At 42.0% G+C, this 23,039-nt stretch overlaps 1 protein-coding gene across 1 annotated transcript in view; it reads left to right on the top strand.

Annotated features, from left to right (window-relative positions):
• The window catches only part of CDH13 (cadherin 13), a 759,507-nt gene that overhangs the window by 227,481 nt on the left and 508,987 nt on the right, over window positions 1–23,039 (top strand). The window contains exon 3 of the mRNA XM_054048572.1: window positions 19,417–19,625. Within this exon, the coding sequence (XP_053904547.1) occupies window positions 19,417–19,625 (209 nt within the window). The remainder of the gene's footprint in view (window positions 1–19,416; window positions 19,626–23,039) is intronic.

The following is a 23,039-nucleotide window of genomic DNA, read 5'->3' as shown; positions in this document are numbered from 1 at the left end:
ATATTGTTCTCGGCAGTGCCACTTGTCTGATCTTAGTATGAGAGTCAATATTCAAATGAAGGTTAGTCAGTTTTGTAACCATTAGTCAGGCTCTGATATTGTCTAAACAAGGTAACTGTTAAGCAGGTTTAAAAGCCGGTGGAGTTTTAGGAGGCTTGGAGAGGAGGCATTACTTGCGATCTCCAAAATGTTTTGCACTTTGGTAGACTGTAATGAAGTGGTTGCTTTCCCCCAGTTTAGGGAGTGATTTGTGTGTCTGTGACCTAAAATTGATGGGATCCTCAAATGAAGCAAAACAGAATGAGCAACAAACTGCACAGTGTTGAAATGAAAAGTTGTTTGCTAAAAGTATTCTGGAGTCCTTAGATTGTCTCTGATACAAAGAATGTCTTTTAATTGTAATAGTATTTTTAAAGATGCAAGGGCATTTATATTCTAAGGAAAATATTACGTAGTAGACTTATTACTCACTCTAATTTCCTCGAATGTATATAGCCAATGCATCATTCTCTATCTCCAAAAGAAGCTCGTACCACTCAACAGCACTTTGGAGATATGTGCTGGTATCACATTGAAGGTGGGAAGAGAAAAGATTTATTTCTGGTGATGCCTTTTAAGGGTAAATTTACTGCACTTCAAGCAAAAAGTTTTCCATTGATTTTCTTTTCTTTTTTTGCATTTCCTGGCATATACCAGTTAATAATTTTGCTTCTTGTTGGGGTGGCGAGGTTGGAGCCAGGCATCTGCATTCCTCTGTTGTATTATCAGACACATAAATAACTAAATTTCTGGCTTTGGCTTCTTGTCTCAATGTATTCTTGTGGTGAGAGAGAATATGCCACCCAATTTTCCCTTCTCTTTTTGAAAAAGTTCTCGGTCTGAAGGTGTTAGGGGTAGGGAATGACTGTACTGACAGTGGTATGAGATGAAAGTTCTAGATAATGGGAATCCCTCTGTCTCTCCTGCACCCTCCCCAGCCTCCCATCACTGTAAGGTTTACTCTCTCAAGTGGAAGTCAAACACAACCCCCAGGGCAGTCCATGTACAAGACAGGAGTGCTGTAATAGCAGATCCATAGTCCACTGCCTTAAAGAGATCAAGTGTTTCATCTCTATCATATAGGCAGCTTCTATGGACAATAGTCTTGAGCTCCTTTCTAGTGACCCAGGGTCCAGCCAAGCAGAAATGTGCTCACCTTTTGGTTAGCAAACTCCTTTCTTGTTTATCCGTAAGCTGGGCTCTCACATTATTTCATTTAAGGTTTGTTTGAAATTAGAATTTGTCAAGTGCCCTTTTTTTCATTATTTATTTATTTATTTAAAGAGGACTAACAGAAATGTCTGCCATTTAAAAAAAAAAGCAACAGAAAGTTATGACAGATCACATTAAGAAATGACAGATCACTGTAATTATAACAAACAGACCTTGAAGACAAACAGTTTTAATTGTGAACTTGAGGGAGGGGGAAAAAAAACCCTGTGACCTGCAGCTAATTGCCTGGTTAAATGAAAACCCTTTCTAAATTGATTTGTTACTTGGAGACACTTTAAAAAAAAATACAGGCGTGAATCATTTTTTTATGTGTTTGGGCTCTAGCCATTTCTTGAGTGATTGCTTGTCTTTATTTTTTGATAATTACGGACAACAACTTATTTACATAGTTAAGCCTCCTGAGACCCTGGTTTCTTCTGTCAAATGTAACTGTACAGATCAGTTTCTAATAAATCACAGATATAAAGAGTAGTCTTGGATAATTTTTTAGGTTGACATCCACACTGAGAAGAAAATTCAGCACCAAGAATCCTATCCAAATCTTGTATTCTGTTCTATTTCACGGCATACAGAGAAGTAAGATTAAAAAAATATGAAATACACTTGCTGGAAGGTTGCAACATAACACTACTTGATTTCTAACACACCCAAACCAAAAAACAGAGACAAAGGCTGCTCCCTAAAACCGAGAGGCTCAACTCACCCCATCTTACCCTAGGCTGGCTGGCTGTCGGTTGACTCTGATGCTTCAATTCCCTACCAAGCCTTCTACTCTGAAAATTTAAAGTGATAGATCACAAATTTAAAACAGTTTTCAATGCAGCACAGATTGATTATTCAGCCCCTACTCAGCTGAAACTATCCCTCCACCCAATGCACTCAAATAGGAATTGTTTCACGACTAAAGGTGTTGGCCTGCCTTATATAGGTATTGCAGCTATAGGGTGTGTGTGTGTATAAGATCACTGTTCTGAAGTTTTTTTGGAGTTATTTGCAAAAATACCACATGATAAAGACACTTTAAATTCCCTTGATTCAGTCAGTTTGTGGCTTATATTTAGCATGTTAACATTTAAAAAAAAATGTTTTTATGGTATGTTCTATGAGAGTCACATAAACCCATAAGAAGGAAAAATATTGACCATTTGCATTTCAATAACATATACTTCCACTGAAACAAAAGAGTAAAAAAAAAAAAACCTTTCCTTGACACTGCTTTAGGTTCTTGGGTCATTTGAATCATTTAGGTTGTAATCTACATTAATAGGGAAATCTTTGTTTTTCCACTGACATGAAGGTTCCAATGTAATTCAACATAATATCAATGCAGGTGTCTTCTACGTTTCCAATCACATAACCGTTCTTTTTAAATTGTACAGTATGTTGTAGCCAAAAGATCAATGGCCATGACAGAATGTCATTGAAAGTTCCTAACATACTTCTACTGACATCACATTTTCATTGGAATTGTATCTGATGTCCAGGAGTTACAATACTACCTCTAATATTTACTATGCCTTACAGTCCACTTCTGGACTAAGTGCTCAGTGAAATCATGTCTGTTATATTATAAGCTGGGAAAAATTTATTACAGCTCCTTCTATTTGACAAGATTTGAGACTTCCATTTATCTTATGTCATAGAGCAGTTACTTGAAGAGACATCATGGGTGGTTTGTGAACCACCAGGTTGGGGACGCACCAGAAGGGCGGGCGGCTGCAGCCCTCCAACCCCAGAAGTGCGGGTGGTGCGGCCCCAGCCTGAGCCGGGGCCACCGCACAGGGGGACTGGAGCCGTGCTGAGCGGGAAACGGCACAGGAAGGGGCTGGGGTGGAGCATGTGCGGGGCCATGCCTGGCTGTTTGGGGAGGCACAGCTTCCCCCAACCTATGATACCTGCTGCCCAGGAGAATCAGCATGGCTTTGAGGTTGGGTTCTGAGAGGAAACATGGTTTGAGTGATTTAGAATACAGGATTGGGAGTCAGAACTGGGTTCTGGTTCTGGAACATGCTACTCTGAGACATTGGGCCAAATTGTGGCCAGCCGGTCTTCCCCCATCTTGCACTTCCTATCAGAGGACAGGAACTATTCCATCAGGGATCACAAACCAAGTTGTATGCCAGTACTCCTGTGGGTGGCTGTTTCTTTAAAGTAATGGGTATGTTAGTGGTAATGGGCAGGCCATTGGTCCTACTTTGTCCCCTAGACCAGACAGTAGATTCTGTTGGGTGCACAGCATTGGGCATGCTGCATCCTCTCCTTTGGTCAGAAGAGCTCCAGAAGGAATTCTGGTTCAGTCACTGAGAGAACTATGGGGAAGGAAAAGGTTGAAGTAGCAAAGCACCCCTTCTAGCCCCTCCAGCTATATCTGACTATAAAAGCTAGATCTAGCCATAAATTTAGCAATAGACAAAACAGGATGTGTGACAAAATCATGTAATTTGGCTTGACGTGTTTTTAAATGGTTTTGTTTTTTCTTTTTTGAACCCATAGATTCATAAATTCCAAGGCCAGATGGTAGCATTGTGATCATCCAACATAACCTCCTGTATAACACAGGCCATAGAACTTCCCCAAAATAATTCCTAGAGCAAATCTTTTAGGTGGGGGAAAAAAAACCAGTCTTGATTTAAAAATTATCAAAGCTGAAGAATCCACCGTGAGCCTTGGTAAATTGTTCCACTGATTAATTACTCTCACTATTAAAAAATACCTTATTTCTAGTCTGAAATTGTCTAGCTTCAACTGCCAGTCATTGGATCATGTTATACCTTTCTCTGCTAGTTTGAAAAGCCCATTATTAAATGTTTCCCATGTCAATACTTAGAGACCGTAATCAAGTCATCCCTTAACCTCCTTTTTGTTAAACTGAATTGTATTGTAGTGCTTGTGTTTTTTCAGTAACTTGATACAAATGGAGGTTGGTAGTGAAAGGCTATTGGCAGAAGTGAGTTTCTAGGAAGCACTCCGAAGATGTGATTGAGGAACACACATGCCCAGGATAAAAAATGATATTCCAGGCATTGGAGACGCAATATGGAAAAAAGTATAGAAAGACTAGCAGGAGAGGGAGACAGATGAAATTTCACCCATTGGATCAGCTGTGTTGGATTCCCCGTAAAGCAGCATTGTATGACCTCTTCTCTTTCCTTATTTATGGTAAGCTTATCCCATCTCTCTTAGGCTCTGCATTTTTATTCATATAGTTATTTGTGAGATGGAAGAAAAACCTGCTAACATTAACAGCTACCAGTAACAGTGTGGAAAGCTTTCTCTTTGAGGGCCAGCATTTCAGTCACTTGAATTTGCAAAATGAGCACATAATTGCATGCAAGATTTGTGGATGCATTTAACAAGGTTCGCACACAAATTTGTTGAATGCACATCCAATTGGACATAGACATTTGCCTGTGCAATTATTGAATTTGTGCATGCAGTCATTGCAAGTGTATGCAGTGATTAGGTCTTCAGAAGGACATGAAATTCCAGGACTAGTTTGTATGAAATTTGGCCTGGCTTTTCCAAAGTAATTAAATATAGATTATTTTTTTTCTGTTAATTTGTCCCTGTTGTATTTTGCTGAACATTCTGCTGTCACTCCCATTTCCTCAATCTTTGAATATCTATATGCTAAGAAGCAGTTTTTATAATTTATTTTATGAGCTATATAAAGAATTTACATACATACATATGGAAGAGACCTAAAGAATACAATAGTGAATGATAACCTTTCCATAGGGTTTTTTTTTTTAATCCATCCTCAGGAAAATCCACTGCAGAGCTAGAATTCTTCATTAAATTCTGTAGCAGGGGTCGGCAACGTTCAGCACACGGCTCGCCAGGGTAAGCACCCTACCGGGCCAGGCCAGTTTATTTACCTGCTGACGCGGCAGGTTCGGCCGATCGCGGACCCCCCACTCGCCGCGGTTCGCCGTCCTGGGTCGATGGGGGTGGCGGGAAGCGGTGCGGGCTGAGGGATGTGCTGGCCACAGCTTCCCGCCGCCCCCATTGGCCCGGGACAGCAAACTGCGGTGAGTGGGGGCTGCGATCACCTGAACCAGCCGCATCAGCAGGTAAATAAACTGGCCCGGCCCGCTAAGGTGCTTACCCTGGCGAGCCGCGTGCCGAACGTTGCCGACCCCTGTTCTATAGGAAGACTATCATTTTCTGTTAAATTCTACAGGTTTTTTTTCCATGAAGGAACCTTCAGCCTCACCTACGGTTTTCCCTGGCTACAAATCATCATTTCTACAAAACACATTGATTTTTAATAACGTTTTTGTACTGTGTATATTTTTAAGGAAAACTGTTTAACCTTCAGAAGCCATTAGATCTGTCAGTTGTTAGCATTACCTTTCCCAACCTCCAATGCAACTCTGCCAATTTTTCTGCCTAGAGAGTCAGGACACAATTCCTATTATGAGTTAATTTTTAGCGTTGATATCGGGCGTTACGGGATCTCGCCTTCTTTCTAGAAGTTTGCTAATGATAAAAGGGGCAGGACGCAAGGAGCAAATATACAGAGGCAAGTTTCTGTTGCTATGCAGGGAGCCTGCTCTAGAGCAATGGTTCCCAAACTTTAACAACCTGTGAACCCCTTTCACTAAAATGTCAGGTCTCGCGAACCCCCTCCTCAAATGAATATTTCCAGGGATTTTCTCCTTTACCTGAGTATAAATTATAAAAGCAGTGATCTCGGAAATATAACATTTGTTTTTATGACATGCTTATTACACACTATTTATTATTAATTATTATTTATCATTACAGTATTTTTATTACATTATGAAAATGGCAGCACTCTTCCAAGATCTCACTTTTGTAGCGTGTATCACTTTGAATAAGCCTGTTATAAGACAAGGCTCCTATGTTTCATCACGGAGTATCAGATGTGAAACAGCATGAAGGTATTTAAGAAGCCAACTCAAAGAATTCCTCCTACACAAGCATTCAGGTCTTGAGCAGTCCAGGCAAATACATGTTACAACAAAGCTTAAACTTGTTCTTCATAATAATTTTAAAAACAATAGTAGCTGCCTATTTATTTAATTTTTAAAAGAGCAAAAAAAATCCACCTCCCTTTCCATTTCTTATAAGGAGTCTTGAAGTTTAAATCTCCTCAGTGTGATAGATACACTTGTTTTGATCTGCTTAGCTCTTGGAAGTCCAGGGTCTCCGGGCTGCTGGGCCCGTACTGCCCGGGGTTCCTAGGGACAGCTCTGTCCGTCATTAGGGAATTTTTTCCTGAGAACCCCTGGTAACATTTTGTGAACCCCCAGGGGTTCACGAACCCCAGTTTGGGAGCCACTGCTCTAGAGAATAGAAACCCATGGCAGGAGCTTGGAGGCAGGGACTCCGGAGTCTTAGCAACTATTGGGTAGTTGCTGGGCTGAGTCATTATCTCTTCAGTCAGAAGTGGGTAGGAAGTAGAAACACAGCTGTTATGTTAAGAGACAGTTAGGGTCAAGATCCCTCCTAGCCCTTCAGCAAGTCTGTGTCTTGTGGTATTAAGGGCTGGAATCAGACACCACATAAAGCAGAGCTCTTGCAGGCACCATAAGCACAGTATGATCACTGAATTCTACATGTCTGAGAGAAACAAGCTGGTTGGTCAGCTCCCAAGGGAGTCAGTCAAAAGGAGGGTAACGGCTGTCTATTGCTAGATAGAGGGCCCGGTTTGGACTTCAGACCTGGGTTTGGGCTCCCCACCAAACTAATGCCCCGGAGCTGCTATTGGGGGAAGGCGCAGAGGAAGGGAGAGGAGTCTGTCATTCCTGTTGCTGGTCTAGTGGAAAGGGCAGAGATCTAAACTGAGTCGTCTTTGTTGCTTTGCTGCTCTTGCTTTTACCTGCAACAGCAGCTGCCGTCCACACCCAGGGCCTGGTTCCAGAATGCACTATCTGGCCTGTTGCCATCTCCCCAGTTGTTTGTCCCTTGTCCACACCCAGCTCCATTCTTTAGTGCTTACTAGACTTGGTGGGTTGTGGTGTTCTATGAATCATTGCAAACTAAAATAAGAGCTCTCAATAGCATTTGCTGCTGTTCCCTTTTCTCTGCCTAGCTAACAGGAGAGGGCTCAGGTTACCCACCCTGCCTGTATTGCTGAATTCTTTGAGCAGGGCTGGATTCTGTTCACAGCAACAGGTTCCGTGCCAGCTGGGAGTTTATTAACAGTCGCTTTCTGTGTGTGCTGCTGCTTCCCTAGGGTTACCATACGTCCGGATTTTCCCGGACATGTCCGGCTTTTGGGGGCTCAAATCCCCGTCCGGGGGGAAATCCCCAAAAGCCGGGCATGTCCGGGAAAATCGGGAGGGCTGGGTGGTGCTCGGCCGGGGCCGGCGGTGCGGGGCCGGGGGCATGGTGCCGGGCCGGGAACTAGGGGCGCAGTGCCAGGCGCGGGGCCGGACGGGGAGCCGGGGGCGCGGGGCCGGGCCGGGGTCCGGGCTGGGAGCCGGTCAGCCGGGCCGGCGGGGAGCCGGTCAGCCGGGCCGGCGGGGAGCCGGGCCGGCGGGGAGCCGGTCAGCCGGGCCGGCGGGGAGCCGGTCAGCCGGGCCCGCGGGGAGCCGGGCCGGCGGGGAGCCGGTCAGCCGGGCCGGCGGGGAGCCGGGCCGGCGGGCCCGCGGGGAGCCCGGGGGTGCGCCGGACCGCCGGGGGCCGGCAGTGCTGGGCGGGCCGGGGGTGGTCGGCCAGGGCCGCGCCTCCTCCCCCCCACACCCCCCTTACCTGCTTCAGGCTTCCCGCGAATCAAATGTTCGCGGGAAGCAGGGGAGGGGGCGGAGACTTTGGGGAGGGGGCGGGGTTGGGGCGGGGGTATGGGCGGGGCTGGGGGCGGGGCCGGGGGCTGTGGAGTGTCCTCCATTTGGAGGCAGAGAATATGGTAACCCTATGCTTCCCCATCTCTCATCACCAGACTCCCCCACCTCACACCTCCACCCCGATCCAACTGAACTCTGAAAGAGAGATCAAACCCTGTTACGATTAAAACATGAGCTAAAATTAACTGTTAGACTGAATGAATAAATCTAAAGGCTAAAATCCTGGTCTCTCTGAAGTCAGAGGCAAAACTCCCATTGCCTTCGATGAGCTAAGATTGCATCCACAAAATGAGGCTTAACTCTTCCAGGGCTGTTAAAGTTGGCAGAATGTTATAGAACCCAGTGCTGATAACACCCACATTTAAATACTTCAGAATTTTTTAGTTGACTAGTATGTTGACCCATAGCCTTTCCCTTCAAAGTAAATGGGGAAGCTTGAAATTGATCAGCTGACTTGGACTCAGGAGCACAATACAATGTGAATTGAAGTGACTTTTATGAAAATCAATCTTAAGAAACTGGGTATGTCACGCATTGCAGGTGTGAGTATTTCACTTTTGCACCAATGGACAGAAAGAAACTATTTCTGTATGAAAAGAACTATCCCTTGGTTCTGATTACAAAATGTTTTCTTAAACAGAAAGTACATATGCTACTTTTCAGGCTTAAATAAATTTATTTATTTATTTAGCCTTCAGCTATACCACTATAGGCTGTGATCTTGCCATTAATGAGTCAGTCCCCTAGCATGGTGTTGGAGGTGCTTGTCTTTCAGAGGAGATGCAAAACTGGGATTCCAAAACTTTTGGATATTAAAGATGGCAATATTTGCATGAGAAGGCATGTGAGCTTCTGGTCTGCTGGCCAGATTCCAGTTGGATAATTACTTTCTGCCTGCTTAAATTTCCCCCAGTAGTTTCAATCAGATATAGTATCCTTCAATCCCCATCATAAACTGTTGCTAGGTACCCTTAACCAGCTGTTATGCTCCACCAAAGAGGCAGACCCTCTCCAGTGATTGTGTGAAGTGATGCCTTCATAAATTGTTTACAAGGGTCTTTTTCTAAATATAAGCTCTTACCCATATTAAGTCTGTATGTTTAGATGGCTAGTTATCATAATTATATGTATGCATGCAGTTGCAGAATATGATGCACATATATGTTGTACTTTTCATACATTTCTTTTAACGGTCGAAAATAGTGCTCAAGCAATTTTAGACGAATAATAAACAGGCAGGCTCATAACCGTGGATCTCGTACTTCAGCTCAAAGCAAATTGAAGCATTTGAGTATTAAAACCCTGAAAACTGGGCTTTGAAATAGAAACGTCTCAGCATAACAAACTCTGGGATGTAAGAACTGTGCTGCAGCTTGTGTTTTCTCAGTGTACCACTTACAGGAAGGATCCAGGAGTTAAACATTTCCTGTTTTAATACTGGATTCATTAAAACATCTGTGGTTCATTATCATCAATATCACACTGGTGTGAAAGCCTCACATATGTTACCCATCATAATTGTGGGGTGGGTGGATAGGAGGAAAGGAGCTTGGAAAAGAGTCCCACAAACCTGAGATTTCTTGTTCTGATCTATAAAAGGTAACGTTGCCAGTCACATCTTCAATTCCCTATCATTACAGTAATGGGCATGGGATCCCACGCAAGAAACATCCAGTTGCCAAAGTTGCCTCTGATGATGGAAGGCTATGATTAAAACCACACACATACACACTCTCTCTCTCTCTCTCTCTGATCAATTTAGCTAGTTCACCAAATACATATAGTGAAAAGATTTCTTAAAAATAAATGCTGGAGAGCCTAATGCTGAGAAATGATCAGAGAGAGAGAGAAGTGACATACATGTTGTTTTTCATTGGGAGAGGGTTGGCAGTGCTTCCATTCGGCTTGCACAGGTTTTTGGAGACTGTTTCCTACCATATGGCATATTAAACACAATAAAAATGTTCACTTGGCAGTGGGGGCATGACAAGGAACATCAGAAGCCTTATGTAGGCATCAATAAATGAATAACTTTGCCTTCATGTAAATAAAAGTTAGATCATTATGTTTTAATTCCCTGATAACTTCTTATCTGGACACAGCCATTTATAATAATGACTGGTATGTGGTTTCCAGCAGTGTAGATTGTAGGGTAGTTGAATGATGATGATTGATTATTATTTGTATTGCAGTCGCGCCTCTGATCCTCAGTCATGGACTGCTGTGCGAGGTGGTATACAAAGAGAGAACAAAAAAAGATGGTCTTTGCCCTAAGGAGTTCTACAATCTAATTTGATTAAACTTCGTAAGCACTAACTGCAAGTTACTCCTGTGAACCTTTTATTTTAAAGTTCAAGTGTGAGAGTTCCCTTTTAAGCAGCTTACTATTTATTTGATCTGTTAAATCTCTGCTATATAGTGACAGGTTTCAGAGTAGCAGCCGTGTTAGTCTGTTAGAGCTTGGCTGTAGACAATGGATCGTGTGGTGTGTCCTGGATGGAAGCTGGAGGCATGTAGGTAAGTGTAGCGGTCAGTAGGTTTCCGGTATAGGGTGGTATTTATGTGACCATCGCTTATTAGCACAATAGTGTCCAGGAAATGGACCGCTTGTGTGGATTGACCTAGGCTGAGGTTGATGGTGGGGTGGAAATTATTGAAATCATGGTGGAATTCCTCAAGGGCTTCTTTTCCATGGGTCCAGATGATGAAGATGTCATCAATGTAGCGCAAGTAGAGTAGGGGCGTTAGGGGACGAGAGCTAAGGAAGCGTTGTTCTAAGTCAGCCATAAAAATGTTGGCATACTGTGGGGCCATGCGGGTACCCATAGCAGTGCCGCTGACTTGAAGGTATATATTGTCCCCAAATGTGAAATAGTTGTGGGTGAGGACAAAGTCACAAAGTTCAGCCACCAGGTTAGCTGTGACATTATCAGGGATACTGTTCCTGCTATATAGTATGCATGTCTGTTATGTGAGAGCAGTTCCACTGAGTCTTTTGTTCTTATTTCTTGTAACATTCACCACGTGTCTCATCTGTCTGTTTTTATCACCTGTTTCATCACATATCAGCTGACCACCTAAACTTCAGATAAGGGCCAAATTCTCTTCTGCTGTAAATGGACTACTAGAGATTTGGTCCAATGACTAAATCATTCCTCCCATGCCAACCCAACCCCTCCAACAACCTTCTTTGACTAAAACGTGCACTATCCTGCAGACATACTTTGATTTTAGGTTATTCATAGGCATCTTTTTCACTTACTTGGACTTCTTTTAGGGCCAAATTAGACGAAAACATTGAGAAGAGTAGATTCTTCTAATTGTACATTCACAGTAATCTGTTGCAAGCATGAGAGATGTCCCATTTCTAGGAAAATCCAATCTTATCGCTTGAAGTTTGACAGAACTTGTAACGCAGATAACAACCAAACGGAAATCTCAGCCTGAGCTTGGTTATTCCTAAGACTCTGTCTCATACCAAGTTTGCTTTGTTCTTGAGAGAGAGAGAGAGATTGTAGCCCCTTTAATATCCTACCTGGATCTAGCTGAATCAGCCTTTGAGTATGACTCAGCAGGAATTGTGTGCCATTTCAGTGTTTTCCTTTCTCTTTCTTAACTAAGGCCCAAATTTATGGACCTAATGTATAGCCAGCGTGGGAATATACAACCTGGGCCAGGGAAAGGAATCCTTACCATAAAGCTGTGGAGCAGCTGCAGGACTCTTCCATGTAGACTGCATTAGCTAACGTAGCTTGCCGTAGCCCAGTATCCCCTGACTGAAGGGTAGGACAGGAATGCCTGCACAATAGAATATCCTCTGTCCTGGGTCCCCTATGATATGAGCGCAGAACTGGTGGTGCAGAACTCTTGTGCAAGACCCAAAAACCAAATTCCCGCCCTTCCTTTGTACAGAGAAATCGCAGTGATTCTGGTGAAAAGCTGGATTTGCCCCCGAAATTCAGCTTTACCATACTTATGTTCAACTCTCTTTACAGTTTGCTCAACCTACTTCTCTATCACCGCTGGGCCCTTATATTCCTCCATATTGTGTTCACATGGCTCCCTTTGTCTCCTTCCATTCACTCTTGGTTTCACTCCTAAACACAATCAGACTCTCACTGCTCCGCTCGTCTCCTTCATATCCCTACCCAAAACACTTTTGATTTCCTGCCCTCTTTCTTTGCCGCTGTCATCTTCACATCCTTTTGTTCCTGAGGTCGGAGAGCCAAATTCTGTGGTGGAACTGGGAATTCAGGGGATTGGTGTTTTGGGTGAAACATGGCAAGGAAGTAGCATTCCACTTTTCATACAGCCCTGTTTTTCCACCAGTTGGAAAAAGTGCCAGTTTCATAAAATCCAGAGAGATGGAGGAGCAGACTATGAAGGGGATTAAAATGACAGGTTCACACTCCAAGTGAATATAAAATATACACCCAAATATCTCTTCTGATTGCATGTGTCCAACCAGCATGAGCTCTTGGGTCTCTTTGCAATGCTCACAGATGTTGGCTATTCAGGAATCTAGAGATTGGCGAATGCTGAATAGCGCTGCTGGAGAAATGCACTACTAGAAAGTCTAAAACCTCTTTTTTTTTTTTTTTTTTGAACCACCAGGAAGTGTAACTTCGTTTTTTAATGTAGCCAACAGTGCTGTGCTTGGTGACGTTAGAGGTCTGAACTGTGATCTCTGTTTTCAAGAGAGAGCTTTCCTTATTTGTTTGGCTTTCTTTTTAAAAACTTACTAGGAGACTCCTCTCTTCTGACACACTTAACTTGCCAAAGCGGCAGCTGCCAAACTTTACCAGCTGTGAACTATTAATACACTAGTAAATCGCCTGAAGCTTTTTATTATTGGAGGGCTGCTTTTATGCAAAAGGATCCACTTATAATCTCTCCATCAGGATGGGATCTACATCATGCACCTGAATGAAGAATTTGAGCGTTTAATCCCCACACTTTGTGTATGTGGGGAGCTGCCTTTTTTGCAAGCTGTGACAGTGCTATGAGATTTCTGTGTGGCTATTAAAATGCCTGTCCTATATCATCGACAGGACCTGCATTCAGATGGTGCTTTTGGTACTAGGGCAGGCTGCTAATACAGAGCCTTACATAAGGATCTAACTGTGATTACATGAATCTTACCACCACTGCTCCATGGTCTCAATTAACATACAGAGTGCTCTGAGAGCATTAGCTCTGCTGTGTCATACGGCTTTATTATTGTCAGGTTGTTTAAAGCAGCACATCCCATGTTCAGTGTGTTTTCTCTGCTGCAGTGTCATACTTGGTTGGCAGGGGCCTGCAGAATGAGGGGAAAAAAGGAGGAGTAGGGGGGAAGCTGAAGAATTAATCTGGAGAGAGTGGGATGCCCAAGGGCAACAGGGGCCTTTTGTCTTATGTATGGTGCCATTTTGGATTAACCTTTATTCAATGAAATAATGAACCTGCTGGACCCGATTCTGCTCTGTTATCCAACTGTCAATCCAAGGTTACACTGAGGATAGTGATGCTAATTTGGAGTAAATGGGAGCAGGATTTGGGCCAGTATGTCTCATTTCTTTTTGATTTTCTGTCTCTTTTCTTTTCCTTCCATTCCTTCACCAATAAATGGTATCCTACTTTCCTCTAGCCGCTTTTTGTGTGTCTGATTTCTCCTCCTTTCTTCTGCCACCTCTATCCGCCTTTCTTTCCCAGTGGTGTTTTTTCTCTCCTTCCCTCATATTTTCATTTCTATCTTCCCCCTTAATGTATCTCTTCCCAAAATTTAGTCTCACCCCTTCCTTTCTTCCCTACCCCATCACTGTCCCTCTCTTTCTCTCCTTTCACTTGCAGTGGTGCTGGAACAGTTTTTATAGTGGCGGTGCTGAGAGCCATTGAACCAAACAGTAAACCCTGTAAATAATGGAAACCACTTCAATCCAGGTGGTGCTGCAGCACCACTAATTCTAGCACCTGTGCTCATTTGTGCAGTTTTTCTCATTTTGAGGCTTCACTTTCCATTCCCCCACCTATTCAACCTGACTCCTCCATTTACTCATGCACATGGACACTTTTTACCCACTGCCTCGTGGTGCTGCATCAAAGAAAACTAAGGCTGGAAGGGACCTCAAAGTCATCAAATCCAGCCTCTTGTGCTAAGGCTGGCCTGTAAACCTAGACCATCCCTGACTAGTGTTTGTCCAACCTGTTTTAAAAGCCTCCATGAAGGGGATTCCACAATTTCCTTTGGAAGACTATTCCAGCATTTAACAACCCATATAGTTAGAAAGCTTTTCCTAATATCAAACCTAAAATCTCCCTTCCTTCAGATTAAGACCATTACTACTTATTCTTCCTTCAGTGGACATGGAAAACAATTGATCATAGTTATCTTTATTACAGCCCTTAACATATCTGAAGACTGTTAACCGGTCCCCCATCAGTTGTCTTTTCACAGAACTAAACATGCCCAGTTTTTTTAACCTTTCCTTACAGGTCAGGTTTCTAAACCTTTTTATCATTGTTGTTGCTCTCCTCCGCACTCTCTCCAATTTGTTCCCATCTTTCCTATAGTGTGGGTCCCAGAATTGGACACAATGCTCTAGCGGAGGCCTCAGCAGTGCTGAGTAGAGTGGGATAATTAACTCCGGGGTCTTACCTCCTGTTAATACACCCCAGAATGATGATATCCTTTGTGACAACTCCAGCACATTGCTGACTCCTATTCCATTTGGGGTCCACTATAACACAGATTCTTTTCAGCAGTAATATCACCTAATCATTTATTCCCCATTTTCTAGTTGTGCATTTGACTTTTCCTTCCTACGTGTAGTACGTTGCACTCATCTTTGAGTTCAGTCTAATCTTCTGAGTTGTCAAAGTTGTTTTTGAATTCTAATCTTGTCCTCTAAATTGCTTGCAACCCCTCCCATGTTGGTGTCATCCACAAATTTTATAAGCATACTCTCCACTCCCATTATCCAAGTCATTAATGAAAATATTGAATAGTACTAGATCCAGGCCTGCCCCCTGTGGAACCCTACTATACATGTCCTCCCAGTTTGACAGCAAACCATTGACAACTACTCTGAGTATGGTCTTTCAACCAGTTATGCACCCACTTTTATTGTAAATTCATCTAGACCACATGATGTGTCAAAAGCCTTCTAAAATCAAGATATATCCTGACTTCTGCTTCCCCCATCCACTAGGTAAGCAACCCTGTCAAAGAAGGAAATTAGGTTGGTTTAGTATGATTTGTTCTTGGCAAATCCATGCTTGCTATTCCTTATAACTGACCATCCTCTAAGTGCTTACAAATTGATTATTTAATAAGCTTGTTCCAGTATCTTTCTAGGTGTTAAAGTTAGGCTGACTGGCCTATAATTACCTGGTTTTTCTCCCCTTTTTAAAGATAGTCACTATGTTTGCTCTCTTCCAGTCTTATGGGGCCACCCATACTCCAGGAGTTCTCAAAGATAATTATTACCGGTTCCAAGATTGCTTCAACCAGTTCCTTAAGTATGATAGGATGAAATTCATCCGGACCTACCGACTTGAATACATCTAACTTGTCTAAATGTTCTTTAATCTGTTCTTTCTCTTTTTTGCTTTGTGTTCCTTCCCTCTTGTTGGTAACATTAATTGTGTTGAGTATTTGGTCACTATAAACTTTTATAGTAAAGGCTGGAGAAAAATAGGCATTAAATACCTGAGCATGCATTAGTTCTCCTTCACAGCTAAGTAAAGAACTTATGCTTTCCTTCATCTTTCTCTTGCTCCTAATGTATTTCTAGAGCCTCTTCATATTGCCTTTTATGTCCTTTGCTAGGTGTAACTCATTTTGTACCTTAGCAAGTTCTGATTTTGTTCCAATATACCTGTGCTATTTGTACTCCTCCTTACCAATTAGTCTGTTTCCACTTTTTGTGGGATTGCTTTTTGACTTTTAGGTCATAAAAGATCTCCTGGTGAAGCCATGTTGGCTTCTTTCTAGTCTTCTGATCTTTTGCATCAGGATAGTTTGTAGTTGTGCCTTTAATATTGTCTCTTTGAGAAACTGCTAGTTCTCCTGATCTCCTATTGCCCTTAGATTTTCTTCCCATGGAACCTTACATACAAGTTCTGAGTTTGTCTGCTATTTAGAAGTCCATTATCCTTATTCCGCTGCTCTCACTACTTCCTTTTTCATGATCATTTTCACCCACATTTCCTTCTACCTACAGATTTGCTACCAGTTCTTCCCTGTTGGTCAGAATCTAAAATGGCTATCTGCCAGCCCTCCCAGTACACAGTGCTGGCTGAGAGGGTAGGGGCTGGTATTGTCCCCATTCCAAGCTGTGATTCCTTAACCAGTCTGGCTGCCTTAGTGCTTAGCCTGCCACATACTGTAACCAATTGCCCTTTGTAGCTGAGGTTCTGATTTGTCAGAGGTGCTTAGCACCTGCACTCCCATTGACATCAGTTGGAGTTGTGGGTACCATTGCTTCTTAAAATCAGCCTCTTAGTGTGCATTTTAGGCCATACCCTAATGCATCACATGGTAACAAGCTTCACTCAAACTGAAGAATCAGCAAAGGGCCATAGATTTCCCATCTCTGCAATTTTCTGGTGGTGGGGTTCAAATGTAGTGGATTTCCAGGAGGAAATTTGACTAGTCTACAGTCCCTGCCAGCCCAGATCCCAGAACTGCAGTGCTGTGAATATATGCTTAATCCACTAGTGTTGGAGGAGTGAGGTTGTATGGGAAATTTACCTGCAGGTCTGTTATGCCAGTCAGTTGTAGATGGTCTCTGTAGTGTGTGTCCAGCCATGGTACAGTACAAGGTAATTCTGTATCTGAGACCACAGGTTTGGTTCCATATTGGTCAATCTGTGATAGAATCTAGGAATTTCTTGACTATAGAAACAACAACTGCACCTAACAAGATAATCCCAACAGTGGTTTTAACCAATTAACCATTTTGAAGCTGCTTTATTTTTAATAAGTCTAATGCCTTTGATCTCCTATAATTTCCTGGTGCCTGTCCGTATCCATAAAGCACAACAGTTTTTAAAGATGCACTACAGAAGGGAAAACAAGATCAAAATAGCAAGCAGCCCACAATGAACTTAAAAGAAGTTTAGCTTAATAAGCAGTCTGGGAGTCTAGGATGGATCTCCTTTAGAAAAAAAACAACACAAACACATGCAATCCATCTTTCTCAAATGGAGAAACCTAAAAGATTTATGGCACAACTACAAGTTTGTGGTGAAGACTTCTTAATCACATGGTTTATTATGAGGTCTAAAGCTGACACGATGTAACTGAGATTCCATTTTAATGAAGTGTGTAATTACTGCAGGCAATGGTATTCACAGTATTTAAAGACTAGGAGCACTTGCTAAATCTCCAAGGTCTTTAGGGGCAAAACTGTCTATAGTATAAATCTATAATGGTTAAGGAGACTAACACAGCTCAAGAAAAAGTCCAGGGCATGTAGAATGGTTATGTGATCTGAATTAACTCATCATTTACCAAATGTCACACACAAAATCTAGCATATATTTTCACTGTATTGTGAAATAAGAAAGGTAAAAGAAATGGGGATAGATACTTGTATTACCCCATAACTTATCAACTTGCAGTAGCTTGCTGGTTGTGCACTTGAAATTAATGTAATTCATCACAGTATCTTTCTTAATCACCATCAATCTCTTGTTTCCTTTTTGTATGCTTTTTTTTTTGAGAGATCTCTTTAAAGAACAATTGTGTTGTAGCAAATTGTTGATAAAGATGATAGTATATTAAAAATGAAGTACTGAAGATGCAGAGCAATAGCAAGTATGCAGAACATGTATATCTGAGCAACGCTGTCTACTCTCACAAGGCTTAAAACAGTTTCTTGGTAGCATAAACAGTTTCTATCTATGGATATCTAGGGGCCTGTCCCCAGCTGGTGTGCTCTCAGTGGGTCTATGACAATTTATACTAGGGCTGAGGATCGATGGCACTATGATAATTTTCACCAGGGTGAGCATCTGCCCAATAGTTTTATTAATGATGGAAATCTGACAACACAAAGAACTATATTGCTCTATTTTTGGTTGCCGCTAAATACAATGCCCACACAGTGTTAACTGGGATCCTGTATTTGGGTGATAGCTGTGTTTTAAATGGTGGTTAATATATATAACTACCGTACTCACTTATAATTCTATATAACCTAAAATAGTCACCTTCATAGATCATCAGCACTTTATAAAAAGGTCTCAAATCAATAAATAAGATAAACCATTCTGCAAACAAAAAATCCATACTCACAATTACAGTATTTTGAATTACATGTCACACTGTTACAATTATGGGGAAGTTTTTTAAAAACAAAAAGAGCAGGTAGGTGTTCTCTTCCCATTGACAAATCAATGGAAGTTGGCTGTCTATCTTCTATTTACAACTTTAAACAATAAGGAGGGATAGTTTTAATGTGGAATTCATACATTTAGCCAGATGCCTTGATAGTGACGTAAACTATAGTATTCTTTCTGCCACACTTTTCTATCATATAACATTTTTACAATAGAATATGATGCAGGATATTTTAAAAACAACCAATTCCAGTCATGAAGGCAACATACTGGTTACCTTTAACTGTTTTGTTAGCCTTAAAGACTCTAGAGGTCCAGTAACATGAACAAGTCCATGATAAGTACTTTGTAGATCAGGGGTCGGCAACCTTTCAGAAGTGGTGTGCCGAGTCTTCATTTATTCACTGTAATTTAAGGTTTCACGTGCCAGTAATACTTTTTAACGTTTTTAGAAGGTCTCTTTCTCTAAGTCTATAATATATAACTAAACTATTGTTGGATGTAAAGTAAATAAGGTTTAAAATGTTTAAGAAGCTTCATTTAAAATTAAATTAAAATGCAGAGTCCCCTGGACTGGTGGCCAGAACCCGGGCAGTGTGAGTGTCACTGAAAATCAGCTCGCGTGCCGCCTTCGGCACGTGTGCTATAGGTTGCCTACCCCTGCTGTAGAGACTACCTAATATATGCAATTAGGTATGTATTTGCTGTCTGTGTGATCTTGATTTGAGTGATCACAAAATGTCCAAGACTGAAATTATTAATTCATGTCTTAGTTACCCAATTTGCCTGGTCAAAATCTTGCATCCCTCCAAAACTGCACATGCACAAGCTTGTCCACGAAGTTATGCAAACAAAGAGCTTGATTGGAGACCACTTTGAAAATGTGCTCCATAGTTTTGAACAAGTTGTGTGTGATATCTCTGGAAAAGCAAATCATGTACAAATGTGTGAAGCTTGTGAGTGTAGACCAATACTTACGCTCTTGTTGTTTCTTCTTTTCCAGTGGTGTTTGATGACTGCGAGGGGAATGACAAGTTGAACTTTGAAGTTTCTAACCCAGACTTTAAGGTGGAACCCAATGGATCTTTAGTTGCACTGAAAAATATAACTGAAGCTGGCAGAGCTTTGTTCATCCATGCTCGGTCTGCCCAGGCTGAAGATATGGCAGAAGTTCTAATTGTCGGAGGGAAAGACCATCATGGCTCTTTAAAGGTAATAAAAGACCAAAGTTCACAGTAGAATGTCAAGGAGGGTTGTTATAACATCTTAAACACTAGACAGCGTTACCTCCTTAAAAGAGAGATGTCATCAGACATAAGAACAGCCATACTGGGCCAGACCAGTGGTCCATCTAGCCCAGGATCCTGTCTTCTGACAGTGGCCAATGCCAGGTGCTTCAGAGGGAATGAACAGAACAGACAATCATTGAGTGATCCATTCCCTGTCCTTCACTTCCAGCCTCTGGAAAGCAGAGGCTAGGGGCACTCAGAGCATGGTGTTGCATGCCTGACCATCCTGGCTAATAGCCGGTAATTGACTCGTAATCCAAGTATTATTTTAATATTCTGAACTCTTGAAATCAGGGATGTTGTATGATACTGAGTCACTGCATATTTCCTAGGCACCAACAGAGCATTGATAATGCCAATGAAGGCCAGATAGTAACAAAAGAACCATTCAAACAAAACTGTCCTTCTGCAAGGACACAGATCAGCTTTGTTGAGGGTAGCTCATAAGAGGCCGAACTGTAATAACCTTACTAGTACAAACCAGTGGGACTAGACAACCACAGTATGGCCCTTACTGACGATCTGAGAAGACTTACTGTAAAGATTTAATTTAGGTCCTACAAATCCTTAATCTTCATTAGAAATCTAAGAGTGACCCGGGAATGAATTCCAGCCTATGGCTCTTTAATTTTTTAATATGGTTCTCCTGTGTCCTAGTGTACATCAATGCCTATACCAATTATTACCCCACATTTTGCAGTGTCTCCTTTACATGCCAATGATTTTTGTTCCACTTTGTCCATGGAAAAGTGTGTCCTTCCTCTTTCACATAAAATTTCAATATAATCCTAAAATGATGGGGTGGAGGGCGGGGGAATTGATTGAAATGTTTACTTCATACACAACAAAATAGCAAAAGAAAAACTGATGTAGCCTTCATTTCGGTGCCATGGCATTCAGCAAGTAGGCAGGCATGACAGTGACTTACAAGATAATTAAGCCTGGTACCTTTACAAACCTATAATTTAAAGGAACTCAAAGAAGCCATAATAAGGAGGGTTAGAAAGAGTGACTGATCCAATGTCTTATTTCAGTATTTAGGCTTTTGGCTGGGAGCACTTTCATTATATTTCTGGCAATAGCTATAGTAGTTTAACTTAAATCTTCTTTTTTTTAATTTTTTTTTAAAAGGGTTAGCTGTAGGGCTAACAAAGGCTGAACAAACTTTTAAAAGTCAATGGCCGAGGGAAAGGTTTTGAGTTGCATTTTAAGCTGTATTGAATGTGAATATAGATTGCCGGGAAAAACAAATAGCATCAGAAAGTTATAATAGCATGAGTAGAGGTGGTTGAAACATTTTCAACTGAATGAAATTTTGTCAAAGCCTTTCTGTTTCAACTAAGGATACGTCTACACGGCAAGCAGAAACCTGTGGCAATGAGTCTCGCAGCCCAGGTCTACAGACTCAGGCTTGCGCTACAATGCTTAAAATAGCTGTGTGCACATTCAGAGCCTGAGCTCCGGCCAAAGCCCAAATATTTACACAGCTATTTTTAGTGCTGTAGCACAAGCTCGGCAGCCTGAATCTGTAGACCCAGGCTCTGAGATTCACTGCTGTGAGCGTCTGTTGCCGTGTAGACATACCCTAGATCACCTCAAGAGCAAGAGTGACTCTCTCTCATACTCTTTAGCTGGCTAGTTAAGTTTTTGCTCTGCCTGATTCAGTGTGATGTGGGAGGAAAACTTTCTGGTCTGAAGCAGGGGCTTGAATCTGAATCTCCAGCATCGCAGAACAGTCTATAAAACATACACACACACACACACTTCCATTTTTGGTGAAAACGTTCAAAACATTTTGTTCCAGTGTGGAACAAAAAACAAATGTTGAAACCTGGAAGTTTGCCATGAAATGCTGTTGTGCCCTTCAGTCAGCTCTTATTGTGAGATGAGGGATGGGCCCAGATCCAAACAGCCCTGAATGCTGCTGACAGATCTGGAGCCAATCGTCAGGGCCTAGTCCCTGTGTGAAAATCTCTTATTCTTTGAGCTACATCCTGAAGTTCTTACTCAATTTTTATCCAGTCTTCCTGAATGAGGCAGCCCTTCCATTGTTTTCAATAGCAGTTTTCCTGTGAAAGGTATGACCTCAGGATCTGAACCACTATTTTTGTGAGAAACTGGAGATTGTTTTTCTTCTCAGAGAAGAGACTGCTGGCATGGGGTATCTCTGTGTGTGTTTGTGCCCTGCACTTAATTATACAATCAATGCACCTTAGTCCTCAACTGCTATTCTGGTGGTGAGCCTCTCTTCCTCAAAGACTCCCAAGTGTACTGATTAATGTTCACGACAGGTTTAAAAGCCATCAACTTCACTCTTTTCATAAATAAAGTTTGATCTGAACGCTGGCCCTGATCCTGAGCTCTGCCCTGGCCACTTTTCACTGCTCCAGTGGAAGAAAACCAGCCTAAATCTGGCAGATCCAACTGTTGGCTGATCTCCCCTGCACAGGTGGATCCTCAGATGATGTAGAGCTACCTGTAGTGTCTCCTTCACCTGCAGCCATCAACCTTTTTATAGCTGCTGGTATAGGGGACATGACTGGGAGAAAGGGCTATGACCAGGGTCCCCATTCAAAATGATAATCTTCACATGTAGTAAGGGCATTGGCAATTTGTGGCTGCTTAACCTTGTCTTGGGAAACTATCCTGGCATAGAGCAACATCTGGATTTTATGACAGTGGAGAGAATCTTTCCAGCCCTCCATCTTGTGTTTATTGAGCATTCGCCAATGATGTCAGAGAATCAGTCCCAGAGCTGATGGATTAATCCAAGTCTTTCTAAGGAGGGTTCTATTTTTTTTAAGCAAACAGTTCAGTTATTGTTTGCCTATTTTAAGTCCAACACAGTCTGTTTTGTCTTTCTGTGTGTCAAATTCAAGTAGAATTTCAAGATTACATTGTCCTATCTGAAGTGATTTTATGATAAATTTGAACTTAATCCTTCATGCTACAATCTCCGTGTGTCAGCATGGAAACAGCAAAACTGCTCCATCTGTGTGTGAGATGAATCTTGGCGAAGACTAGCTCAGATTGGAACCTTCGCATTTTAGTATAATTCTGTAGGGTTATGATAAGCATATGCTAGAGCAGTGCTTAGCATGCAGTACTTAGAGTTCCGTACCTTGTTTAATTAGAGGATAAGTGGTTATTAAATATTTCCCCATTGCCTGTGACTGCAGTTTCTCTTTTGAAAGCTTGTAACCTACATCTGTGAAATCCCATTGTTAATGGTTCTAATTACAGAATCTCAACATGTTTAGAAAAGACTGACAACAATCGACTAATACAGTGACTGGCAGTCTAGGTAACCTTAGCTGTGAGCCTGAAGAGAGACTGA

The sequence above is a fragment of the Malaclemys terrapin genome, chromosome 14, assembly GCF_027887155.1.
Source record: "Malaclemys terrapin pileata isolate rMalTer1 chromosome 14, rMalTer1.hap1, whole genome shotgun sequence".
Classification (NCBI taxonomy): domain Eukaryota; kingdom Metazoa; phylum Chordata; order Testudines; family Emydidae; genus Malaclemys; species Malaclemys terrapin.
The sequence above is the reverse complement of the archived record's forward strand: the minus strand, read 5'-3'. Positions and strand labels throughout refer to the sequence as shown.